At 41.6% G+C, this 25,287-nt stretch overlaps 1 protein-coding gene across 1 annotated transcript in view; it reads right to left on the bottom strand.

Annotated features, from left to right (window-relative positions):
* The window catches only part of KDSR (3-ketodihydrosphingosine reductase), a 129,985-nt gene extending 106,448 nt beyond the window's left edge, over positions 1–23,537 (bottom strand). The window contains exon 1 of the mRNA XM_030207511.1: positions 23,205–23,537. Within this exon, the coding sequence (XP_030063371.1) occupies positions 23,205–23,312 (108 nt within the window). The 5' untranslated portion in view covers positions 23,313–23,537. The remainder of the gene's footprint in view (positions 1–23,204) is intronic.
* Between the last annotated feature and the right edge of the window lie 1,750 nt (positions 23,538–25,287).

Genomic DNA, 25,287 nt, shown 5'->3' with positions numbered 1-25,287 from the left:
AATGTTCTTTTGTTATGACTTGTATCATTTATTATAGCAATCCATTTCTGATCTACTTCAATCATGTTATACTGTTATTTTTCCTAAAATCTGCACTGTAAGCCACACTGAACCCGAACATAGTTTGGGATAACGATATAAATAAATAAAATAAGGTGTAATCCTATTTTATTTACTCAAAGCAAAATTAAATCGTACAGAAATATAAATCAAAAGAACACTGCAGTCAAAAGAACACTGCAGTGACCCTCATGTGGAACAAAAAGGTGGCGCCCAGGATCAGAGGAAGCAACATTTAATGAAGGACCCACCAAGGCTCATATTTCAGTGTATTGTCTGCATCAGGAGTCAGATGATGGTCTCAAGGGTATAAGGTTTCCTATGATTCCACACTGGAGGAATAGTGATTGAAAAAGCCAAAGGGCTTAACATTGCAATTGCAGCTCCATTAAATTTTAAAAGGCTCAGGCAAGCTAGGCTGCTCGCTAGTTCAAGAACTGAAGCAGCTGGCAGGGGAACCTCACCCTGGATCTCACTTACTGTGTATCAGAGGCTGTGAGTTTCAGCGAGGAAAAACTATGGGGATAGACAGCTCTGCAGCACAGAGGCCCTGCAGTCCAGCTGCTGTAATTGCTCAGGAAGTTTGGGGAGCCACATAAAGGGATGACAGAGGAAAAGAAGAGAGAGGTGGAGAAAAGATGAAGGGATGAGTAGGGAAATGATGAAACAAAAATAGAGGGAAGAGCAAAGATGTGTGAGAACTGAAGAATGGAGATGTGTTAGAAATTGTACTAGTATTGGCTTGGAAGCAAGCTAAATATTCTGAAGATGTATACACAAGAGAAACTTCTACAGTTTTGTCATTTGTTAAGGAATGGAAAAATGACAATTCAATATGATCATCAAACATTACAACAATGGTTGACATCAAGGGATATAGGGCAAATTTGAGGGGGGATGGGGGGGAAGAGGACAGGGTGGTGGTTATACTCTACTTTTGTTTTCATGAACTGCTGAAGAACAGTAGATTGTAATACCATATACACTGAATTTCTAAAGAATATGTTAACCCTCTATAAACGTTTGAGGCCTCTAAGGTCTTCAAGGAACATTGCTATTTATACCCTTGTCAAAAGAAATTGCAGTGTGATACCTGCTAGCAAGCCTTCTCAGAATTAGCTCCCATATTCTGGAACTTAGTCCCAAGAGGGGCTCCATCTAACTCAAAACTACATATTACTTCAGGAAGAAGGTGAAAGCCTGGCTCTTCTCTCAAGCCTTTAATTCATGTGGTGACCAACTATTCACTCACTCCACACTCAACTAGCTTGCTCCACACCTTGTAACTAGCTCCAGTTCCTCATATCTTATTCAACTGTATATATAATGTGCCCTATGTATCTGAACAGTGCTCCCCCCTCACCCAGCTACATATTAAGATGTTTCACTGTATTGTACAAATAGCATTAGAATCATATCTCTTATTTGAATGCTCTTTCATGTGGTATACTATAGTATCATTTGTATTGTACATTTATAATATTTTGTTATATGATTATTCTACAGTGCTATCGAATGTTTATATTTCTGATACTGTATCATGATAGTCCTATTACTAGATTTCACCTTGTCACCTCCAAGTTTACCTCTGATTGTATTTGTTTATATTTGGTCATGTCACTATTGTTATGTTGACAAAATTGTAAGTTATAAACTGTACCTACTGTACTCTGGGGCTTGGTTGAATGTCTTCATAAAGGCAAATAATAAATCCAATCAATTATGTGGAGGTCAGGAGGGGAATGAGATGTTTGGGTCAGAGAGTTTGGGGGAAATGTCTTGTGTCAGAGAAGATGTTGGAAGAAATGCTGAAAAGATAGGATAAAGAGAAAATAAAAAGCAAAACAGAAATGGGATCCTGGAATGTTGATGTTTATTGCCTTTTCTATACCACCATTTGCAACAAATGCAGCAAAGGGATTTACAACAATTTATTTTTGTGTTATATTTGGAAGCTGTCCTGAATGGAGAAAACGGTAAATAATTTTTTTAAAATATGAAGGAGGAAAGAACACCGTAGTTTATGACAGGAAAGGAGACAAAACACAAGGCAACTCAGGTTAAAAAGGAGACCAATTAGAGGAGGTGAGGATAGAGAGGTACAGTTATGGAAATCTGGGTTATCTACTCCAGAAAGGCTAAAGCCAAAAAATAAAATTGTCTTAAGGGCAGCCTTGAACTTTGGCATGACGTCTCGGTGTGAAGGGACAGTCAAAGTTCACTACTGGATCAGAGAATCCGATTAGGAGTGTAAGGAATGAGAAGAGCAGACGTGGAATACCGGTATACAAAGCCTTGGGCGTCAGAGTTAGGCTCTTGAATTGGAAGCTGAAGGAAATGGGGAGCCAGTGCCGTTGATACAGCAATGGTGTGACATGGTCCAATTTCATGCATGGCAGAGCACCCTGACCATGGTCTTCCAGATAGATAGATTGAGAGTGTCCGCGGCACACAAACTATATTATCAAGTTGGGAGGCTACAAGCATGTATAACTAGAGTGAGTTGTGCTGGTTTATCAAGAAAGCTATGTAATAAGCGGAACTGGCGAGGAGCTAAGAAGCTACGTTTCACAAGTAAAAAGACCTGGGGTACAAAAGTAAACTGATAATAAAGTCTTAAGTACTTAAGAGTCTGCCACAGTGACTGGGGAGCCTAGCGGTAGTGGGGAGATGGTGGATTAAAAAAGCTTGGCCAGTGATCCACAATTCAACTTTCTTAGTCGGGTTTAAGAGTAGCTGATTCTCAAGTAGCCAACTGATAGCGTAAGTAAGGCAGTGGTGAAGTGAAGCGAGATTTGAGCTGTAGGTGTTTGTGTAAGATACAAGGAGGATGTCATCTCTGTAGTAGAATGCACTCATACCTGTACTCTGAACAGTCAACAGGAGCTGAAAGATATTAAATAGTTATAAAGCCAGGACTGATCCTCGTGGCACACTACAGGGGAGCTGGTGTGTAAAAGATGGTAGAGGACTGCAAAGACACTTTGAAGGTATGCCCTTGCAGGAATATAGAGAACCACTGAAGAATGTTCCCTGAAAGCCCAATGGTGGCTAGTCAGGCAAGAAGCAGGGGCAGAAGCACAGAAAGGAACCCTTGTACTAAAGTTTAGTTTGTGCTAAGTACCATATGACCCAAAGATATAAAATAGGACATCCAGCTTTAGTAAAAAGGGCCCCAAAGTCTGAGAAAATAGAATGAGTAAGAAGAAAACAAAGGGAGAGGAAATGTAGAAAAAGTAACAATGAACAAGCAAGGAAGATACAAAAATAAAAGTCTAAACTTTAAATACATATATAAACAAACAGATGAGATCAGGAAAGGTACAGGAGAAAAAGCATAAGGAGGAAAAAAAAAAGAAATACAAATTTGATTGAAAAATACTATGGCACATTACAAGGTAATTTGGTAAATCAGAAGTAACTGAAGTTCAGGCTCTGGATAAGAGAATCATTCAGTGCTCCTTAGAGACTTAATATGCGCTGGGTTAGCATGTGCACAAAACCCTTTTCTACATCATGTGCCTACAAAATTTTGCACAAAAGCCAAACCAACCCTGCAGGGGCTGTCTTGAATATTTTTGGGCCCCTGACATAAGTTTTGAGATCTGTTTTACTTATCTTCAAAATATAGTAGCAACTACAGATTTAAACACTGTAGTACACATTCAAAGCAAAGTAAGAAGTGTTCAACTAAATATAGAAAAATTACATATTAGTAAATGATAGTAACAGCAACCATATAGTCGATCATATCTGAAATACCATCAGTGTAAATAAGTGATATTAGATTTACCTATAAAACGCTGCCGACACTCATATTCCTCTCCAACACTCAGGTACCTCAGACAGATACAGTCTGTATTTTAGGGGTGCTACTTGACGTCGATCTTTCTTTCCACCCCCAAGTCTCTAGGGTAGTTCGTGGTTGTTTCTATGAAGTCCATCTGATCTGCTCAATACAGTCACTGATTCTGCCTCCAGCACTCAATATATAAGTACATAAGTAGTGCCATACTGGGAAAGACCAAAGGTCCATCTAGCCCAGCATCCTGTCACCGACAGTGGCCAATCCAGGTCAAGGGCACCTGGCACGCTCCCCAAACGTAAAAACATTCCAGACAAGTTATACCTAAAAATGCGGAATTTTTCCAAGTCCATTTAATAGCGGTCTATGGACTTGTCCTTTAGGAATCTATCTAACCCCTTTTTAAACTCCGTCAAGCTAACCGCCCGTACCACGTTCTCCGGCAACGAATTCCAGAGTCTAATTACACGTTGGGTGAAGAAAAATTTTCTCCGATTCGTTTTAAATTTACCACACTGTAGCTTCAACTCATGCCCTCTAGTCCTAGTATTTTTGGATAGCGTGAACAGTCGCTTCACATCCACCCGATCCATTCCACTCATTATTTTATACACTTCTATCATATCTCCCCTCAGCCGTCTCTTCTCCAAGCTGAAAAGCCCTAGCCTTCTCAGCCTCTCTTCATAGGAAAGTCGTCCCATCCCCACTATCATTTTCGTTGCCCTTCGCTGTACCTTTTCCAATTCTACTATATCTTTTTTGAGATACGGAGACCAGTACTGAACACAATACTCCAGGTGCGGTCGCACCATGGAGCGATACAACGGCATTATAACATCCGCACACCTGGACTCCATACCCTTCCTAACAACACCCAACATTCTATTCGCTTTCCTAGCCGCAGCAGCACACTGAGCAGAAGGTTTCAGCGTATCATCGACGACGACACCCAGATCCCTTTCTTGATCCGTAACTCCTAACGCGGAACCTTGCAAGACGTAGCTATAATTCGGGTTCCTCTTACCCACATGCATCACTTTGCACTTGTCAACATTGAACTTCATCTGCCACTTGCACGCCCATTCTCCCAATCTCGCAAGGTCCTCCTGTAATCGTTCACATTCCTCCTGCGACTTGACGACCCTGAATAATTTTGTGTCATCGGCGAATTTAATTACCTCACTAGTTATTCCCATCTCTAGGTCATTTATAAATACATTAAAAAGCAACGGACCCAGCACAGACCCCTGCGGGACCCCACTAACTACCCTCCTCCACTGAGAATACTGGCCACGCAATCCTACTCTCTGCTTCCTATCTTTCAACCAGTTCTTAATCCATAATAATACCCTACCTCCGATTCCATGACTCTGCAATTTCTTCAGGAGTCTTTCGTGCGGCACTTTGTCAAACGCCTTCTGAAAATCCAGATATACAATATCAACCGGCTCCCCATTGTCCACATGTTTGCTTACCCCCTCAAAAAAATGCATTAGTCCATTCACTAGTCATCACACAATTAGACTACTGTAATTCCTTATAACAAAGTCTTAAGAGTCAAAGAGTTTTGCTGTCTTCAAATCATCCAAAAGAATGCAGGGAAAAGTGGGAAGTGGACCAAACTGGGACAGTTACATAAGAAACTGATCATGTTTTATTTGATGATGTGACAGATCTGTGTTTCGGCCACAGGCCCGCCTCAGGAGTCTCAATGATACATAAATGTGTATTTAGAAAGAACAAGAGAAGACGGTCTTGAAAAAGACCTTAGTGAAGTATTTGGGTCAAAAATCGCAATCGCACTGCACGTTTTATTGCTCACGGACATCGTTTACTGAACTACGTGCAGTGCGATTTCGATTTTTGACCCAAATACTTCACTAAGGTCTTTTTCAAGACCGTCTTCTCTTATTGTTCTTTCTAAATACACATTTATATATCATTGAGACTCCTGAAGCAGGCCTGTGGCCAAAACACAGATCTGTGTCATCAAATAAAATATTATCAACTTTCTTATGTAACTGTCACAGTCTCTGAAGTTCTTGGTCCATTTCCCACTTTTCCCTGCATTCTGTTTGATTTTGTGGGACTTCATTGTCCATCCACTTAGGTGGACTTTTCTTCCTTTCAAATCATCCAAAACACAGCGATCAGGCAAATAGCCAATGTAAGGAAATATGACATTACATCCTATCTTAAAGACGCACACTGGCTGCCACTAACCCATTATATTCCGCCAGCTGATTTCTACAGTGAGCTAAAAATGCTACCACAGCTTAGTAAGAGACCCCCATAGTAACCTAAGTGCTTTGAAAATGAGCCCCAATGTATTGCAAGCTCTCAGCTGTACTATTAACACCTTCTGACAGAAGTAAGCATAAGTTGCAAGGTTCTTCAGAAAATTCTGTTCCATCCACATTCAAAATCTGGAGAATGTAGTCAGTAAGAGCACCTTGTTAGATACCTATTTACTAAGCTCATGGAAGGACTTCTGCTTCAGCACATGCCAGTTGTACAAGTCGTCAAATACTCATTATAAGTTCCAAGTATGGAATACCTGTCTTCCACTTTTTGTAATGCCACATTGGAGAGAGAAATTAAAAAAAAAAAAAAAAAAAAAAATTCAAATGTTGAACCTTTCCTTTTCATCAATTTTTGGTTCATCATGTCCCTCATATTTTATGTAGCAGGCTCTATTTTATGGAATAGTCTACCTTTAAGGCTAAGAAAATTGAAATAAGTTACACAGTTTAAGCGCGAGTTAGAAACTCATTTCTTTGTGCAAGCCTATGGGCCATGAAAAAAAGATCAGCTGTTAGTTTTATTATGTCATTTTGTTTTAATTTGATTTAGAGTTAAGTTACATATTGTGTATGTAAACGCGTATAAACTGCCAAGAACTTTGGATTGAGCGGTATATAAAAAAAAAAAAAAAAAAAAAAGATTGAAACAAATAAATTGGATGGATGCTTTCGCCATCAATAGCTTCTGGCTGAAAACAATGCAGGAATTCGTAATTCCTTTGCAACTTTGCCTCACTGATGGCTTTTCAAAACACCTCATGAAAACACCAACAGTTCATGTAAGTCTAGTTGCTATCACTACAGGAGCAGCAGGATTTTGAAATATTTTGAGAACCATCTCCACAAGGAATTGATACCAGATAAGAGAGACAATGAACAGATAGAAATACAGCTAGTCTGCCAAGCTGCTTGCTTCAGATATTGTTACACTGTCAAGTGTTTCATGAACTTCAGGCAGCTGACAGAATAAAGCCTTTTTGCTGTCAACCCTAGACTCCCGGAGAGTTTGAGAGGTTTTTTTTTTTTTTAAACTGTCATTTTGCAGTGATCTTCTAACACATACCAATACTGAGAAGCAGAAAAGTATGAACATTTGCTGCATCCATCAACAGTCCAAAACCTAACTGCAGTTTATTTAAAAAAAAAAAAAAAGTTTATATTCTGCTCATTCCACAGTTTACAACAAAACATACCCAAGAACATAAAATCACATAAAACGTGAAAGCTTTATCCAGACTCCACAACCAGGATCCTTCCAGGCTAAATTAGGCTGTCATAAGCATGCTTTCTGAAACAAATAGGTCTTAGGATATTTCCTAAATTGGTCAATTTTACATAAATCTAAAAGGTAGCGAATTCCATAATTTTGGACCAATAAGTTGGAAAGTGGATGAGCGAAGGCAAAGATGACTAAATGTTTGAAAGCTGGGAACTGTAAGTATTTATTTATCTGTTCACTAGAGATTACACATTGGCTTATACAAGCTGAGAGAAGCAGATAAAATTGGCAGGAGCCTCATTCTTATTGGTTTTAAAGACAACAGTTAACACTTTAAATGGAATCCTCAGTTGTAAGCTACTGAAGAGATATATGGTCAAATTTTGAAGTATGAGAAATAAAGATTTCAGGATACAGGATGGAAGGCAAATAAGCACAACAAAAAACATTTTTTTCTTGTGCTACTGGGCAAAAACCATTTGTCCTATACTAAATTCAGTGTGCGTATTCCAAATCCAAAGTCAGAATTGTTGTAACATGTCAGGAAATTTTGTTATGCATAAGTTTGCCCAAATGAATTAAGCACTTGGAAAGCATTGAATAATTTTTTACAGAACGAGTTTTACTCCAACGATTACCTGATCTACATCAAAGTTTTCATAGTAAACAGTATATGAAAATGTAACGGAATAACAAAATTTCAAAATTAGTCTTGTATTCCAGTTTAAAAGTCTTACTTCAGCAAGGCCCAGTACTGTTAAAAGTGCTTCAGGCATCTGCTTTTGCGACCGGTCATATTTTCCTGTTGCAAAAACCAGCAGTAGTCCCCCATCATGTTGGGATTCCAGCGGCCTTCAAATCTGCTCTCCATTGTAGAAATGTCTTTATGGAACCTCTCTCCATGTTCGTCAGTTACGTGTCCCAAATTGGGTGGAAAAAGTCAAGATGGGAATGTAAGAAATGCATTTTCAATGACATTCGGCAGCCAAGCTGTTCATATGCTTTAAGCATGTTGTGTACTAGTTCAGCATAGTTATCAGCTCGTCTGTTCCCAAGGAAGTTCTGTACTACTAGCACAAATGCATCCCAAGCTGCAAGTTCCAGAGGGTTGAGTTTTGTTCTGAATGTGTCATGCATTAGTTTGTTGATTTCGGGGCCACTAAAAATTCCGGCCTTTATTTTAGCCTCAGTTTTCAGCGTGCTAAACATCTTCAAATATCGGAAACCATTTCCATCACGATCAAGTGCAATTACAAAATTTTTTATTAAACCAAGTTTAATTTGAAGTGGTGGAAGATAAACTTGAAGTGGATTGACCAGTGATTTGTGTTGTACATTGTACCGACCAACTGTGTGCTCGACTCTAAGAGGCCACTGTCTCATTTTGTAATGATTTTTGTCATCACGACTGTTCCATAAGCACAAGAAACACATATGCTTCGTGTACCCTAACTGTAGGCCAAGCAGCAGTGCTACCACTTTCAGGTCAGGACAAATATTTCATTTATGTTCAGAGTATTTGATCGTTTTCAAAATTAACTCCATAGAAGCATGGGTCTCTTTCATTCCAACCCCATGAGCCAATGGAACACATGGTTTTTCGTTACCATTGTGCAACAAGACAGCTTTCAAACTCGTTTTGCTAGAGTCTATGAATAGTCTCCATTCATCGGGAATATGTGTACCATCTAACTCCATCATAAGACCATTTAGATCAGTACAGAAACAGACTTCGCTTTCCATTGCATAGTATGCAGCTAACTTGGTGTGTCGATGATGAAAGTGTGAAGTTGTGGTGCTTCGTTGTAGCAAATTCCATTCCCGAAGTCTAGAAGCTAGCAGTTCTGACTTTTCTTTAGATAATGACAGATCTCTTACCAGATCATCTAAATCTGATTGGCTCAGCAAGTGCGGCTGACCCTCCTGTTGTTCTGGATCAGGAAATACATCATGCCAATCAACATCTTCTTCAGGATCAGAAGCGTCAGTTTCAATTGCCGTTCCTGCTGCAGGAGGGGCAGGCACTGGATTCTCTACATCGTGTGGTACTGGTTTAAGAGCAGACTCACATTCAAGATACACAATTTGTGACTTGTTTCTCTTTTAATATCCGGCGATTTTAGTCATGCAAAAATAAGTCTGAATGGTGATTTTTCTGCTCAAGCCAAACCATCGGCACAGCAAAAGCCATTCCTTTCCTTTTACCATTCAACCACTGCGTTACCTCAGTGCAACAAACATGAGGTGCCCAGCTTTTATCTTGATCTCCAATTTGACAGTCAAAGTAATACTTGTAAGCAAGGCGCACTCGCTTTGTCAGATTCTTGCGCTGATCATGTATTTCCCACATATGTAGCAGAAATTGTCCGGATCGTTAACACATTTGCATCTATCCATCTTGCCTTACTTACTGCTGACATCAGCCAATAGACCTGTCTGAGCGCATCCGGACAGGTCCGGGCATGTCCGTTGGAATATTTCCAATATATAATGCATTAATATTATAAGTGAATAAGCTTTGCATGTATAACTTAAAATCTAAACGTGTCAGGCAAATTCGGAGTTCATATTTGGAATCGGCGGGTTCAATTTAGTATAAAAAATCACGTTTTTCTCTCAGTAGCAAAATCATTGTTGCGCTGCAGTAGTCAAAATGTTTAAGAATAAAACTCTGCAAAACTGCATGAAAATTGTTGAAAGACAGTAGATCGGTATAGTAAGAGGCATATTTTCAAAGCACTTTGGGAGGCTAAGTTCCATATGTTTCTATGGAACTTTGGGAGGCTAAGTGCTTTGAAAATAAGCCTCACTGTCTAATAAACCATAACCACAAATCCTGTATTCTGCAAAGTAGATGCAGCTTTAAAAAATCCCCCAGTTTTAATGATTTGTTTATGACATCAGAAAGAGAGAGAGAAAAATCAAAACACCCAGGTACTGCATTTCAGAAAGAATCGGTATTGAACATCCGTCTAGCAAAACTCTAGGACAGTTGCAATAGAAAAAGAACCTGGGCTTTAGTTTGTGATGAGGTCATATTGTTTATCAGTAAATTTAAGGTGTGGTTACCACAAGGCAGGTAAAATGATCAGTTCTTTATGTTCAAAATTCTTGCCTGCATGCCACTTCCTTTGCCCTTCGTGTTATCTTGAGTCATAATCCCTCAGCCATCCATGTACCTGCCTGTCATAGATTGCTCACGACTATGCTCCTGCCCTGCAATGGTTGATCACCACTATGCTCCTGCCATGCAATTGTTTGGAGCTAGACAAAAAAATAAAATAATAAATTTAAAAAAAACAACCCAAAACACCCTTGTCAATTTCAGCAGCTTTTTATCTGGTTTAGATCTTTTATGCTCTTTTGTTTTATCAGTTTTCTTTTCTGGGCAGTAAACATGTACTTCCTTCTCAACACACTCATGCTGGGCTAGTTTAAAATTTAATAAAGCCTAGGTAAGGGGTCAAGATGGCCACTGCATAGGAAGCAGTGTGCAGGAGCACTGCTATGTGCCTCAATTTCAGCTTCCTTTGACGAGTTTCGTGTCGAAATACAAGTGTTTCGCAATACTGAACAGTAAGTGGACAGATAAGGGCTTACCTTCGGGCCCTTCTGTGGGTACCCCCCGACAGACTATGGATAGCGGAGCACTTTGCTGGCACTGCTGGAACCCCTGGAGGTGAGCTCGCTGGTTTTGTGGGAGAAGGGAGCCCCTACCCCCTGGAGCTCGAAGTCACGCTGACCCAGAGGAGAGGGTGATAGTTCAACATACCTCAGCGTCACTGGTTGTCGGAGACCTTGGAACCTCAGCTTCTCAAAAGAGCATTGAGGAGGTCCGTCGGGAGGTGGTGCTTGGCGATACCCCTGAAGCCTCTATCTAGGCTATTGGGCAGGTGGAAGAGAGCTCCAGAAAGGATTTGCCCTTGGCGGAAACAGAGGAACCTGGACAAAAAGCAGAGATGAACTCTGCAACTTCATATGGGGGGGGGGGGGGTTAAGACTTGCTATTTTATCATCCACTGTGGAATAACTGGCTAGGATTAGTAAGCAACCCGTTGAGAACCCATCCCAGATTACATTGGAATCGTTGTGGAATGTAATGGTGTCTGACACTTCAGTTTCATCTCTTATGAAAGTTTGCTCAGGGACATTTGCAGGGTTAGTGTCCCAGGAGAAGGGAATTGAGGAATGCAAGACGCAGATCTCACTGCTATAAGAAAGTAACAACTGTGCAATCAAGTTTGGTACAAGATAAGGTGATTCAATCAGAGACTCTTGAGAATCCCTTAAGACTGCCCCTGCAACCTTGTGAAAAGCCTGAGCACAAACACTTTTACCAGTGCTTTTACTCCCTCCAAACTCTGTCTAACTTTTCTATATATTTTTAAACACTTTTACCAGTGCTTCTCCCCCCCCCCCCCAAACAGTTATTTTTCTCTAAGCCCCAGACATAGGTCTGCTCTCTTCAAAGCTCAGCGCCCTTCTTCCTCAATGGGCTTTTATGGTGCATCAGAAAACCCTCTCTGAAAGACGTTTCTTTACTGCTTCTACAGCACACACTTCTGCAGCACATCCAAATATAATTCCAGCTAGCCAATACCATTTTTCATCAAACTTTCCCACAAATATAGATCCACAGATTAAAGGGTTTAAAATAGGAATTGAGGGATATTGATAAACACAGAATTTTTAAATGGAAAAAAAAAGGCAAGCAAACTTTATTAGTCTCTATAGGTTTAAAACAAAGTTTTTGCCACAGCATTAACAGTCTCTAGAAGGCACAGAAGGGCCCAGTTCAGTCCTCATTCCCGCGCCCACCCCTAGCTCAACTCTTCATTTATAGTCAATTATTCTAATTAAGACAAGAGGGGCATTCTCAATTTTCATTAGTCTGAATTACATTTAATTAGTTTCTAAGAAGCAAACCCTAAATAAACTACAAATTACAACAGTCAAAAGATCATTATAGTCATCTGATATCCCTAGTGCCTTAAGAAGTTTTAATTAAACAACTCTATAATATTAAGATGCAGACAGTAGTCCAGCAGCAAGAGGGGTGCTTATCAGGACTTTTGCATTGAGTGTCACATGTATGATTATCTCTCATTTGATGAGATGTCATGTGTGTGCGCTCGATGCAAAGAGCTCCTAGCACTCAGAGAATGAGTCCGTTCTCTTGAGGCTAGAGTAGCTGACTTGGAGGAGCCGAGGAAGGCAAAGAGGTACACAGAGGAGGCCTACAAGGACATTGTAGAGAACCACCTCCAATCTGGCAGCTCCTGTGCTGCCTTGGAGGAGAAAGGCCTGCTAAAAGGACAACATCACCCTGGTGAGGCTGGAAGTAATCTAATAGACAGGACCAGCACACTAGGGAATGAAATATCCTCTTGCACCAAGGATGTGTCTCCAGGAGCTACTGCCCAGGTGGGAAGGGTTAGGACAGCTGTTGTAGTGGGTGATACGATTATTAGGCATGTTGATAGCTGGGTGGCTGGTGGATGTGAGGATTGCCTGGTGATTTGCCTGCCTGGTGCGAAGGTAGCGGCCTTCACGCGTCAACCTAGATAGAATTTTAGATAGTGTAGGAGGAGCCAGCTGTCTTAGTATATGTGGGTACCAATGACATAAAAATGTGGGAGAGGGGTTCTGGAAGCCAAATTTAGGCTCTTTGGAAGAAAGCTCAAATCCAGAACAACTAGGGTAGCATTTTCTGAAGTGCTACCCGTTCCACGTGCAGGTCCCAAGAGACAGGCAGAGCTCCAGAGTCTCAATGCGTAGATGAGACAATGGTGCAGGGAGGAGGGTTTTAGATTTGGTAGGAACTGGGCAACATTCTGGGGAAGGGGGAGCCTAATCAGAAAGGATGGGCTCCACCTTAACCAGGGTGGGACCAGGCTACTGGAATCGGCATTTAAAAAGGAGATAGAGCAGCTTTTAAACTAGAAACTGAGGGAAGGCCGACAAGTCGCTCAAAAGCGTATGGTTCGGAATAAGGTATCTTTTAAAGATATAACCAAAACAGTGAAGATAGGGTATTCCGATAGTAAAGTAGCAAAAGAGACCGTAGTAGATCAGGTGTCCTTGAATAAAAAAATCAGACAAAACATTGCAAAATACTGTCAAGTACTGAGCATGATGTAAACAGGAACAAACAAACATACTTTTAAATGTCTATATGCGAATGCCAGAAGCCTAAGAAATAAGATGGGAGAGTTAGAATATATAGCACTAAATGAAAAATTAGATATAATAGGTATCTCTGAGACCTGGTGGAAGGAGGATAACCAGTGGGACACTGTCATACCAGGGTACAAATTATATTGTAGTGATAGGGTGGATCGAATTGGTGGAGGGGTTGCACTGTATGTTAAGGGTGGATCGAATTGGTGGAGGGGTAGCACTGTATGTTAAGGAGAGCCTTGAATCAAATAGATTGAAAATTCTATAGGAAACAAAACATCTTTGAATCCCGGTGGATTGAAATTCCATGTGTAAAGGGGAAAAGAATAGTGACAGGAGTGCACTACCGTCCACCTGGCCAGGATGAACAGATGGATGTAGAAATGTTATCGGAAATTAGGGAGGCTAAAACTGGGCAATTTCAATTACTCTGATATTGACTGGGTAAATGTAACATCAGGGCATGCCAGGGAGGTAAAATTCCTTGATGAAATCAAGGATTGCTTTATGGAGCAGCTGGTACAGGAGCCGACAAGAGAATGAAAAATTCTAGACCTAGTCCTTAGTCGATCTCATGATCTGGTGCGGGAGGTAATGGTGATGTGGCCACTTAACAGTGATCATAATAAGATCAGATTTGATATTAGCTTTGGAGTTAAGTATACACAGGAAATCCAATATGCTAGCGTTTACCTTTCAAAAAAGAGACTGATAAAATGAGAAGGGTGAAAACAAACAAAAATTTAGAGGAGCGGCTGCAAGGGTCAAAAATTTATATCAGGCATGGATGCTGTTCAAAAATACCATCCTAGAAGCCCAGACCAAATATATTCTGTGTATTAAAAAAGGAGGGAGGAAGACCAAACAACAGCCAGCATGATTAAAAAGTGAGGTGAAGGAAGCTATTAGAGCTAAAAGAAAATCCTTCAGAAAATGAAAGGAACTGACTGAAAATAATAAGAAACAGCATAAGGAATGGCAAGTCAAATGCAACGCGCTGATAAGGAAGGCAAAGAGGGACTTTGAAAAAAAGATTGTGTTGGAGGCATATTAAAAGCAAGAAGCCGGCAAAAGAATCAGTTGGACCGCTAGACGACCGAGGAGTAAAAGGGGCAATCAGGGAAGACAAAACCATAGCAGAGAGATTAAATGAATTCTTTCCTTCGGTCTTCATCGAGGAAGACTTGGGAGAGATACTGGTGCCAGAAATGGTATTTGAAGCTGACACGTCAAAGACAGTGAATGAAATCTCTATAAATCTAGAGGATGTAATGGGGCAATTTGACAAATTGAAGAGTATCAAATCTCCTGGACCGGATGGTGTTCATCCCTGAGTACTGATAGAATTGAATAATGAACTGGCGGAACTTTTGTTAAAATATGTAATTTATCTTTAAAATCGAGCATGGTACCAGAAGATTGGAGGGTAGCCCATGTAACACCGATATTTAAAAAAGGTTCCAGAGGGGATCCAGGAAAATATAGACCGGTGAGCCTGACGTATGTGCCAAGCAAGATGGTAGAGACTATTATAAAGAACAAAATTACAGAGCATATTCAAAAGCATGGATTAACGAGACAAAACCAACATGGATTTAGTAAAGGTAAATCTTGCCTCACCAATCTATTACATTTCTTTGAAGGGGGTGAACATGTGGATAAAGGCGAGCCGGTTACATAGTAACATAGTAGATGACGGCAGAAAAAGACCTGCATGGTCCATCCAGTCTGCCCAAGACAAACTCATATGTGTATACCTTACCTTGAATTCGGTTGATATTGTGTATCTGGATTTTCAAAAGGCGTTTGACAAAGTACCTCATGAAAGGCTCCAGAAGAAATTGGAGAGTCATGGGATAAGAGGTAGTGTCCTATTGTGGACTAAAAATTGGTTAAAGGATAGAATACAGAAAGTAGGGTTAAATGGTCAGTATTCTCAATGGAGAAGGGTTGATAGTGGGGTTCCTTAGGGGTCTGTGCTGGGATCGCTGCTTTTTAACATATTTATAAATGATTTAGAAATGGGAGTAACTAGTGAGGTAATTAAATTTGCTGACGACACAAAAGTTGTTAAATCGCGAGAGGATTGTGAAAAATTACAAGAGGACCTTACAAGACTGGGAGTCTAACTGGCAGATGACATTTAATAGGAGCAAGTGCAAAGTGATGCATGTGGGAAAGAGGAACCCGAAATATAGCTACGTAATGCAAGGTTCCACGCTAGAAGTCACCGACCAAGAAAGGGATCTTGGTGTTGTTGTTGATAATACGTTGAAATCCTCTGCTCAGTGTGCTGCGGCGGGCTAAGCAAGCAAATAGAATGTTAGGTATTATTTGGAAAGGAATGGAAAAAGTGAGGACGTTATAATGCCTTTGCATCAGTCCATGGTGCGACCGCACCTCGAATATTGTGTTAAATTCTGGTTGCCACATCTCAAAAACGATACAGTGGAATTAGAAGAAGTACAGAGAAGGGAAAATTATAAAAGGGATGGGACAACTTCCCTTTGAGGAAAGGCTGAAGCGTCTAGGGCTCTTCAGCTTGGAGAAGAGAGGGCGGAGGCGAGATATGATAGAGGTCTATAAAATAATGAGTGGAATGGAATGGGTAGACGTGAATCGTCTGTTTACTCTTTCCAAAAATACTAGACTAAGGGGCAAACAATGAAGCTACAAAGTAGTAAATTTCATACGAATCAGAGAAAAGTTTTCTTCACTCAACGAGTAATTAAACTCTGGAATTCATTGCAGAGAATGTGGTAAAGGCCGTTGGCTTTGCAGGGTTTTAAAAGGGTCTGGACGGCTTCCTAAAGGAAAAGTCCATAGACCATTATTAAACTGACTTGTGAAAATCCACTGCTTGTTTCTGGGATAAGCAGCATAAAATGTATTGAGCTTTTCTGGGATCTTGCCAGGTATTTGTTACCTGGATTGGCCACTTATGGAAACAGTATGCTGGGCTTGATGGACCTTTGGTCTGTCCCAGTTTGGCAATACTTATGTACTTTGCCAGCATGGCACTGTCTTTTGTAAAATTGTTTTCAATTATATCTAGGCAGCCTTTAATCACCCCACTGCCCGGTATCACTACTTTCACAGCACTTCGCTGCTATTTGAAACAGTCTCGCACTACTCCAGCTCAGTTGTCTAGAAGCCCCAGTGCACACACCAGCACCCATGTCCCAGTGTCTTACACTCAACTTCTGGCTTTACACATACACCAGAATACAGAAGCCACAGCCCAGTCAAGCCTGTCTCCAACCTGTGCCCATCCCCAAACACAGACAGCTCTCATCCCACAGCTCTACTCTTCCCAGACCCCATCAATCTGTAAGGGTCAGGGTCATATGTAAATTTCCCCAACCAGCCAGTCTTCACACTTTTCCCCCCAAAGCTAGCCTGTTCCCGAGTTCTTCCTGCTAGGGTGCCTCCTCTTAAAAACTGTTTTAACATGTTCCATCTGTGCACATTTACTTCCGTGCCAGGCCCACTTTCATCCTAGGATCCTGCTCTTGGTGATCTACCAATTCTAAAACAAATATCTTCCCCAAACTGCAACCCCAGCACTAGCACTCCACCAGTCACGAACACTAACCTGATTCCTCCTCTCTTGGACAGTGACTGCTCCAAGCACACAGCCAGCAGCCTCACAAGAGGTAAATCTTACTAATATTAACCTACTGGTTATATGTTTCAGTTAAGCTTTTAATACATCTGGCTAAACCAAGAAGCTCAAAATCAGAGCACGCAACCCTGTGAGGGGAGGAAGAGGGCTAACAATGTAAATAGAATTATCTCCAAGCTGCTGATGGGGCACACAGATTGGGAAGAGGGACTGAAGGAGCCTCTGCCTGACCTGATGGCCTTGCAGGTAGCAGAAGGGGTATCTTTTTTAACTGAAATGGGAAGGAGATGATCACAGAGGGAGAAGATGAGCAGAGTTAGGTGGAATGGAGAAAGAGATACACTGGGCCATACAGGGGGTTAGTCTAGAAGCAACTCCATTTGTAAATAGGCCTGTTTAGCTTGCATATATGTGTCAATGATGATTTCAGAAAGCTAGAATCTACACATGCAGATCCACACCATACAGATCTCAAGGTGATGTGGTGGGGGCATAGTGTAGATATGTAGATTTTTGACCTACATTCTGAACTTTACAGAAGGAATACAAATATATGGTAAATCTTTTCCATGTCAGGTTCTACACCTGCTCAAAGGCACAAAGATTTTTTGATAACGTGCTCATTTTGGCAGAGCTTTACATAAGGGATTAAAAGAGTAATTCTTAATTCCCGTTTATTTCCACCTCTACCATGAAGAAAAAAAATGCTGAGGCCTCACTAAATTGGCAGCACTTACAAATACAGGCTTGTAAAACGGGATGGCATGTGTAAGCGGTGCCATTTACATGTGGAAGTTGCAAAATCATAGCTTCCATGTGGAAGTGCCAGGTTCATGAGTATCCCCATTCTATTTAATGTGTATCTGGCTCCAAAAGATGAAAGGGGAGATATGATAGAAATGTTTAAATACCTACATGGCATAAAGGCACAGGAGGTAAGCCTCAATTGAAAGGAAGCTCTGGAATAAAGGGGGATAGGATGACAGTGAAAGGGGACAGGATCAGAAGTAACCTGAAGAAATACTACTTCACGGAAAGGGTGGTACTTTGTGGAACAGTCTCCCAGTTGACAATGTGAAGACAAAAACTGTACCTGAATTTAAGAAAGCTTGAGACAAGTACAAAGGATCTCTAAGGGAGTGATAGGGAGAGTAGATAGCATGGATGGGCAGACTGGATAGGCCATATGGTCTTTATATGCCTTCCTTTTTCTATGTTTCTATTAGGAAACATGTTGATCAAATTAGATGTTATGCATTTCATGAATGTTGATAATATTATGATAGTGTGACCTATAAAGGGGGTGGTTCAGACAACAATATCTTTCTTGAATAATATATTTGGGATTGTGAAGGTTTGGATGAATTATAATTATTTGAAAATAAATCCAGATAAAACAATATCGGTGGAAGGATGAATGGCAGAACCCAGCTGTTAAACTATTGATTTGAATGGAATACAGATTCTGGTCTCCCCCAGAGGTGAAGATACTGGGGCGTATAGCTAAGACTAAACTATCTATGGAATCACATGTAAATATGGTAGTGTGGAAGGTATTTAATCAACCAAGATTGATTAGGCAGGTTAGTACATTTTTGGAACTGAAATATTTACAGTTGATTATGCAAGAAATGATTCTCTCTCATTTCGATTATGCAAATCATATTCTTTTAGGTTTACCAGATAGGCAACTTCATAAGGTTACAAGTTTTACAAAATGTGGCAGTAAAAATTATTGGGGGGGGGGGAGGGGGTTGGTTATTCAGATTATGTTACATCATATTTGATTAAATCTCATTGGCTACCAGTTAAGGCAAGAATAGATTTAAAATTTTTAACTTTTATATGGGCTGGCACCAGGATATTTGGGGCATGTTTGTGTTTACAGGCCGAGATGCCATTTAAGGTCTGAATCTGATTTAAGATTGGTGATCCCTGGTCCATCTGAACTTAGACTTCAAAGCACTACATGTAACTCTCATTCATCCAAACCTCCACAATCCCAAATATATTATTCAAGAAAGATGGGGTATGGTCCTAAATTATAGTATTCATTACCAAGTACATTGAGAATGCTTTCTACTTATAAAGAGTTTAGAAGAAATTTGAAAACCTGACTACTTTGTAAATATTTGTTAAATTCTTGACTTATTAGATTGTAAGCTCTTTGAGCAGGGACTGTCTTTCTTCTATGTTTGTGCAGCACTGCAGAAATGCTAAATAGTAGTAGTAGTTTGTACATCTTTAGATTATAGAAATTGTTTTATAGTGTACTGTGTTGGGGACTATTTTATATATATTGTAATCTGTAATTTGTGTCGACTGTAATCCACCTTGAGCTAGAAGGTTAAAGTGGAATATAAATGCCTATGTTAAATTTAATTTTTTTCCATGTGTATATATGTAAAATGGCAGCTCCTGCTGAGTGTGCCAGCAAATACATGTACACTCCTGCATATTCTCATAAGTATTTTACAGGAAGTTCCACATTCAGTAGAGCCTTTTAAAATATAGCAGGAATTGAGAATGTCTCGACTTGGGCCATCTCAATTCTAATTGGAAGTATTCCAAGGGATGAAATGGAATACAGAAGGAGAAAGACTGGTGGAATGGGGGGGGAGGGGAAGGCTACTGAGAAAGAGGCTGGGAGAGTTGGCCCTTTCTCTAGTGGGGTGTGGGGAGGGGGGTTAAAAAGACATATCCTCTCTTGACTGTGCTCTTCAGAAGGTGAGTCTCTGCTACGCTGGTTTTGTGGCTCTTCATGAAAAAAGAGTTGACAATCCCTAATCTACATTTTTTTCTACCCATCTTACACAGCCTGAAACTGTTAATCCATGGCACATCCAAGACCATCTGAAGGCCACAATGCATGCGGAAATGGCCACATAAGAACTGTGCCTTCTCTCTGCAGCAGAAGCTTGCCATTTGAGGATCAGTTTCTGAACTACTGCCACAGGAGAACGAAGTATTTAAATGCATCGTAAACTGTTCTTGCATTCTCCAGATGTCTTACGCTATCAACTGGGAAGCAGTCTGCATACACAGCAAATTCACTTCCAGGCCTTGAAAGCCATTAAGAGAGCCCTAGTTCTCAGAATATTCACAGTGAGAACATAGATATATCTATATAGATATATCTACATATTTTAGTAACTCCTAAAAGCCTTGAACAGCTGTAGTGAGTACCCTGGCCGCTGCCCAAGTCAACTCTTTCCAAACTTACCTGAGTCCCAGAGAAAAACAACTCATAGGGATGTCTGCCTGGAAGCATTCCTAGTGAACTGGTCACAGACATCCCAGTAGTAAAGAAGGGCTGCCTAGGAGTCAGTGCAGTGGACTTCACATAAAGGGATCCAGGTACAAGGCACAGAGAAAACCTACTGTACCTAAAGATCCATCACTACAATAACCTTCAGGCTTGCACTTCACACATATATTTAGGTACAGGTGTATTTCTACGTTTCAGGAGGACTTACATATTTGTACTGAAAATAAAAATGAGTTATGGTGGAATTCAACCTGAGCTCTGTTCACTGTCCACTAGGCTACTCCATCCACTTACTTGCTGCTTTGTTAGAAATGGTTATAATATCTGATGCTGTCAGAGCCTGGCATCTACTGTCACATCTTCAGGGGACAGAATGGGGATTATTTCTTCAACCCTCCAGAGGTCAGCTGGTCAGTTAGGGCACCTTTTTTCAGATTTAGTAGCGACTGAAATCAGGTCTAGATAAAAACATACTACTTTTCTACCCTGGACCTTTTTTTTCTATTCCATTATCCTGGAAAAACATCCAGTCCACCCAAAATACATTTCCAACTCGCCCCCTTGAAATTTGGGAACACTCGGTGAAAAACATCTCAATACTGCCTTTTCAAAACTCATGATTTAGATGTTTTGACAGGAAAAACACCCAATTGGTGCTTTTGTGCCGCTTTTCTCTTTTGAAAATGAGCACCAAAGTGAGCAACTACCATACGAGGCTCCTAAACATTCAAAACTCCAAGTCAATATTCAATGGCACAACTACTGTTTAATTGTACAACTTATACAGTCAAAGTTATACATGTTTCTAGCAGCATTATCTGTAGAAGTAGGGCACTGAAAATCCATAGGAAGGTAAAGTTTGCCTTTTTGCGGACGATACTAAGATTTGCAACAGCGTGGACACCCGGGAGGGAGTGGAAAGCATGAAAAAGGATCTGAGGAAGCTAGAAGAATGGTCTAAGGTTTGGCAATTAAAATTCAATGCGAAGAAATGCAAAGTGATGCATTTAGGGAGTAGAAATCTACAGGAAACATATGTGTTTGGCGGGGAGAGTCTGATAGGTACGGATGGGGAGAAGAATCTTGGGGTGATAGCATCTGAGGATCTGAAGGCGACGAAACAGTGTGACAAGGCGGTGGCCGTAGTGAGAAGGTTGCTAGGCTATATAGAGAGGTGTGACCAGCAGAAGAAAAGAGGTTTTAATGCCCCTGTATAAGTCGTTGGGGAGGCCCCACCTGGAGTATTGTGTTCAGTTTTGGAGGCCGTATCTTGCTAAGGATGTAAAAAGAATTGAAGCTGTGCAAAGAAAAGCTACGAGGATGGTATGGGATTTGCATTACAAGACGTATCATATGAGGAGAAACTTACTGACCTGAACATGTATACCCTGGAGAAAAGCAGAAACAGAGGTGATATGATACAGACGTTCAAATATTTGAAAGGTATTAATCCGCAAACGAACCTTTTCCGTAGATGGGAAGGCGGTAGAACTAGAGGACATGATATGAGATTGAAGGGGGGCAGGCTCAAAAGAAATGTCAGGAAGTATTTTTTCAGGGAGAGAGTGGTAGATACTTGGAATGCCCTCCCGCGGGAGGTGGTGGAGATGAAAACAGTAGTGGAATTCAAGCATGCGTGGGATAAACATAAAGGAATCCTGTTCAGAAGGAATGGATCCTCAGAAGCTTCACCGAGATTGGGAGGCGGGGCTGGTTTGGGAGGCGGGGCTAGTGCTGGGCAGACTTCTATGGTCTGTGCCCTGAAAATGGCAGATACAAATCAAGGTAAGGTATACACAAAAAGTAGCACATATGAGTTTATCTTGTTGGGCAGACTGGATGGACCGTGCAGGTCTTTTTCTGCAGTCATCATCATCATCATCTAAACAGATAACCTGCTGTCTGGATTAAGTGCTGTTAGCCAGAGCTATCCAACAATTTTGAGCAGCATTATCCGAATAGTGCAACTGAAAATTATTGACTGCTCGGGCACTAACTAGACTCTGGGAGACACATGAACAGAGCTGCTCACTGCATGTGGCATTTTAGAAAAACACTGATGCTGTGGCCAGCGTTTAAAAAAAAACCAAAACAAAAACCCATTGACCACTGAAGCCAAATATTGACCTGATTATGCCAGTGGCTGAGTTTCACTCACCTTTGCTCTACCCCAAACATGCCCCTTTTTGACAAAAAAACATACAACTTTGATATTTTTTCAACTAAAAGGGCCAAAGCTAGGCATACAATCCCTAGAAATATATTTTTTAACATTTTTATACAGCCCAGCCCACATAAAGGCTTTCGAATATCAACCCCACTGCCTTCGTCTTTTAAAATCAGGAACTTCTGGACTCCTAAAAAAATGGAAAAAATAAAGTCGTGTTTTAAATCACCAAACAACAATAAGAATGAGGGCCAATCAATGTGGTATAAAATTAAAAAGACAGTATTCAGAAGCAGATAGTAAGGAGCCAGCAGATCGTGATGTGCTAAGCGAGGTCTGGCCAGTACCAGCCTCAACCCCAGGAGAAAGTGGCGTTTTGCAGAATTGGAGTTGGGAAATCTCGGCTTTATTAAAGCTAAGTTCTGCACTTGGGCAAACTTCTTGTCGCCTCACTTTTTCTCGAGACAGGCTGCTGTCATGTAGCTACAGCGGCCCGTTCCCTCCTTACTCTTAGCCCCACACGCAGAACATTTCGGTTGCCCGATAAATAAACTGAGGATGACAACCCCCGACTCACCACGACGTGAGCCCCGGCCAGCTTGAGGGCTTTGGGGCTGATGAGAGGCGACACCATATAAAGGAGCAGCACGAAGGCCACGGCAAACGCAAGCACCAACAGCAGCATGTCGGCCAGGGCAAGGAGGGAGTGTACAGAAGTGCGACCTCTCAGCCCGGGAACCACGCTCCGGTTATGTATCCAGGTGCACGCGCACCCGCGCGCCCTGCCAATGTCGCCGGCTCGCCCCGCCCACTGCCTTCCCCAGCGCGGAAGACGAGGAGGGAGTGCACAGAACCGCCTGCGACCTCTCAGCCCGGGGACCACGCTCCGGCTATGTATCCGGGTGCACGCGCACCCGCGCGCCCTGCCAATGTCGCCGGCTCGCCCCGCCCACTGTGTTCCCTAGCGCGGATCTCTGCGCGCCACTGGCCGCCTATTTCGTCTATTAACCGCTGATGGGTTTGGTTGAGATTTTTTTTGGCAGCCCTTTTATGCAAGCTTGTTGTTCCTATATTTATTTTATTTCCCGATGCACTGAAGAAGCTGCTGACCCTCCCCGCCCTTTCCCCTGGTGCTACTGTTCATGTTTCAGGTTCCAGCCTGATGCGGTCGGGAGTTCGCTGCAGGCCCAGTAAGGTTTGGCTCCCTCTGCCTGTAGGCGGTGGTACAGCCCTTTGCCCAAGGAGGTTAGATAGAGAACAGGAGACGCTACGAGGCTATCTAGCCCGTTATATGAATTGAAGTCAGTAAGCGGAGTCACAAGTACACCCAAAACAATAGCAAACGCTGTTGAAAGTAATAGTAAAAGATTATTAGAAATAATGGACTGCCTGTGTGCCGTCCATCTGTAAAAATTCAAAAGCTGTACCAGTTGGAGGCAGTGCCTTACATGGTGGAGGGCAAAAGATTTATTTTTATTTTTACTTATTTGACAGCTTTTTCATTTATTTGAAAGTGTCCCGTAGGTAGATATACATATCATGAAATCAAAAGTAAATAAGAATATCACTAAAACAGCTTCAAACATTATTGTTGCTGGTGAAACAGCACTAATAAAGCTGTATTTTGTGATCATTTTTCTACACTGCTCAACACAGTAATACATACCCAAATTTCAGTGAGGATGAGGATATCCTGTTTACTGAATGTAGATTCCTTCCTATACTAGACCTGTAATATGGCTCTGCTGGCCCTCATTATTCCTTGCTTTGCTGTCATCAGCATATTTTTAGTTTCTTCCTGCAGCTGCATGTAAGCTACAGTGCTTTCTCAGTAAATGGAAAGTACATGTTACATGTCAAGGTGACAGGAGGAACTGAGGCTATGCGGCCCATATATGGCAGATACACAAGGATATAGGGTTACCATATTTTGTCCCCCCCCAAAAGGAGGACACATGCCCTGCCCCATTTCATGCCCCACCCCGCCCCTATCACGCCTGCCCCTTTCACACCCTCACTCCACCCCTGTCACATTTTCCCCTCCCCCCTGTCACACACCCGGTCACTCCCCCTCCCCTTACCTTACTACTGCCCTGGTGGTTTAGTGACCTCTTCAGGGCCGGAAAGAACCCCCTCTTTCCTGCCCGGAGTGCTGCCCTGCATGCATACTTCCTGTTTGTGATCTCGGCGCCGATTCAAAATGGCCGCCGAGAGTTGAAGTCTCGTGAGGTCACTTCAACTCTCGGCGGCCATTTTGAATCGGCGCCGAGATCACAAACAGGAAGGATGCATGCAGGGCAGCGCTCCGGGCAGGAAAGAGGGGGCTCTTTCCTGCCCCGAAGGCGGAAGAGGTCACTAGACCATCAGGGCAGTAGTAAGGGGAGGGGAGGCTAGCAATCTGCCCGTCTGTCCGGATTTCTGGACAAACGGGCAGGCTGGCAAAACCCACCCGGTTGCCCGGACATGTCTTCAAAAAGAGGACATGTCCGGGTAAATCCGGACATATGGTAACCCTACATGGATATAACCATTAGTTGTTATTCTCATTATATATCACATACCAATGTACCTTCTCTTAGTTATCACATATATACTGTTGTAAGTTTTGTTTCTCCTAAATCATGTGATTTCTCCTAAACTAACGTGATCATATATGGATT

The sequence above is a fragment of the Microcaecilia unicolor genome, chromosome 1, assembly GCF_901765095.1.
Source record: "Microcaecilia unicolor chromosome 1, aMicUni1.1, whole genome shotgun sequence".
In the NCBI taxonomy this organism is placed as follows: Eukaryota; Metazoa; Chordata; class Amphibia; order Gymnophiona; family Siphonopidae; genus Microcaecilia; species Microcaecilia unicolor.
This window is presented reverse-complemented; position numbering and strand designations above follow the sequence as displayed.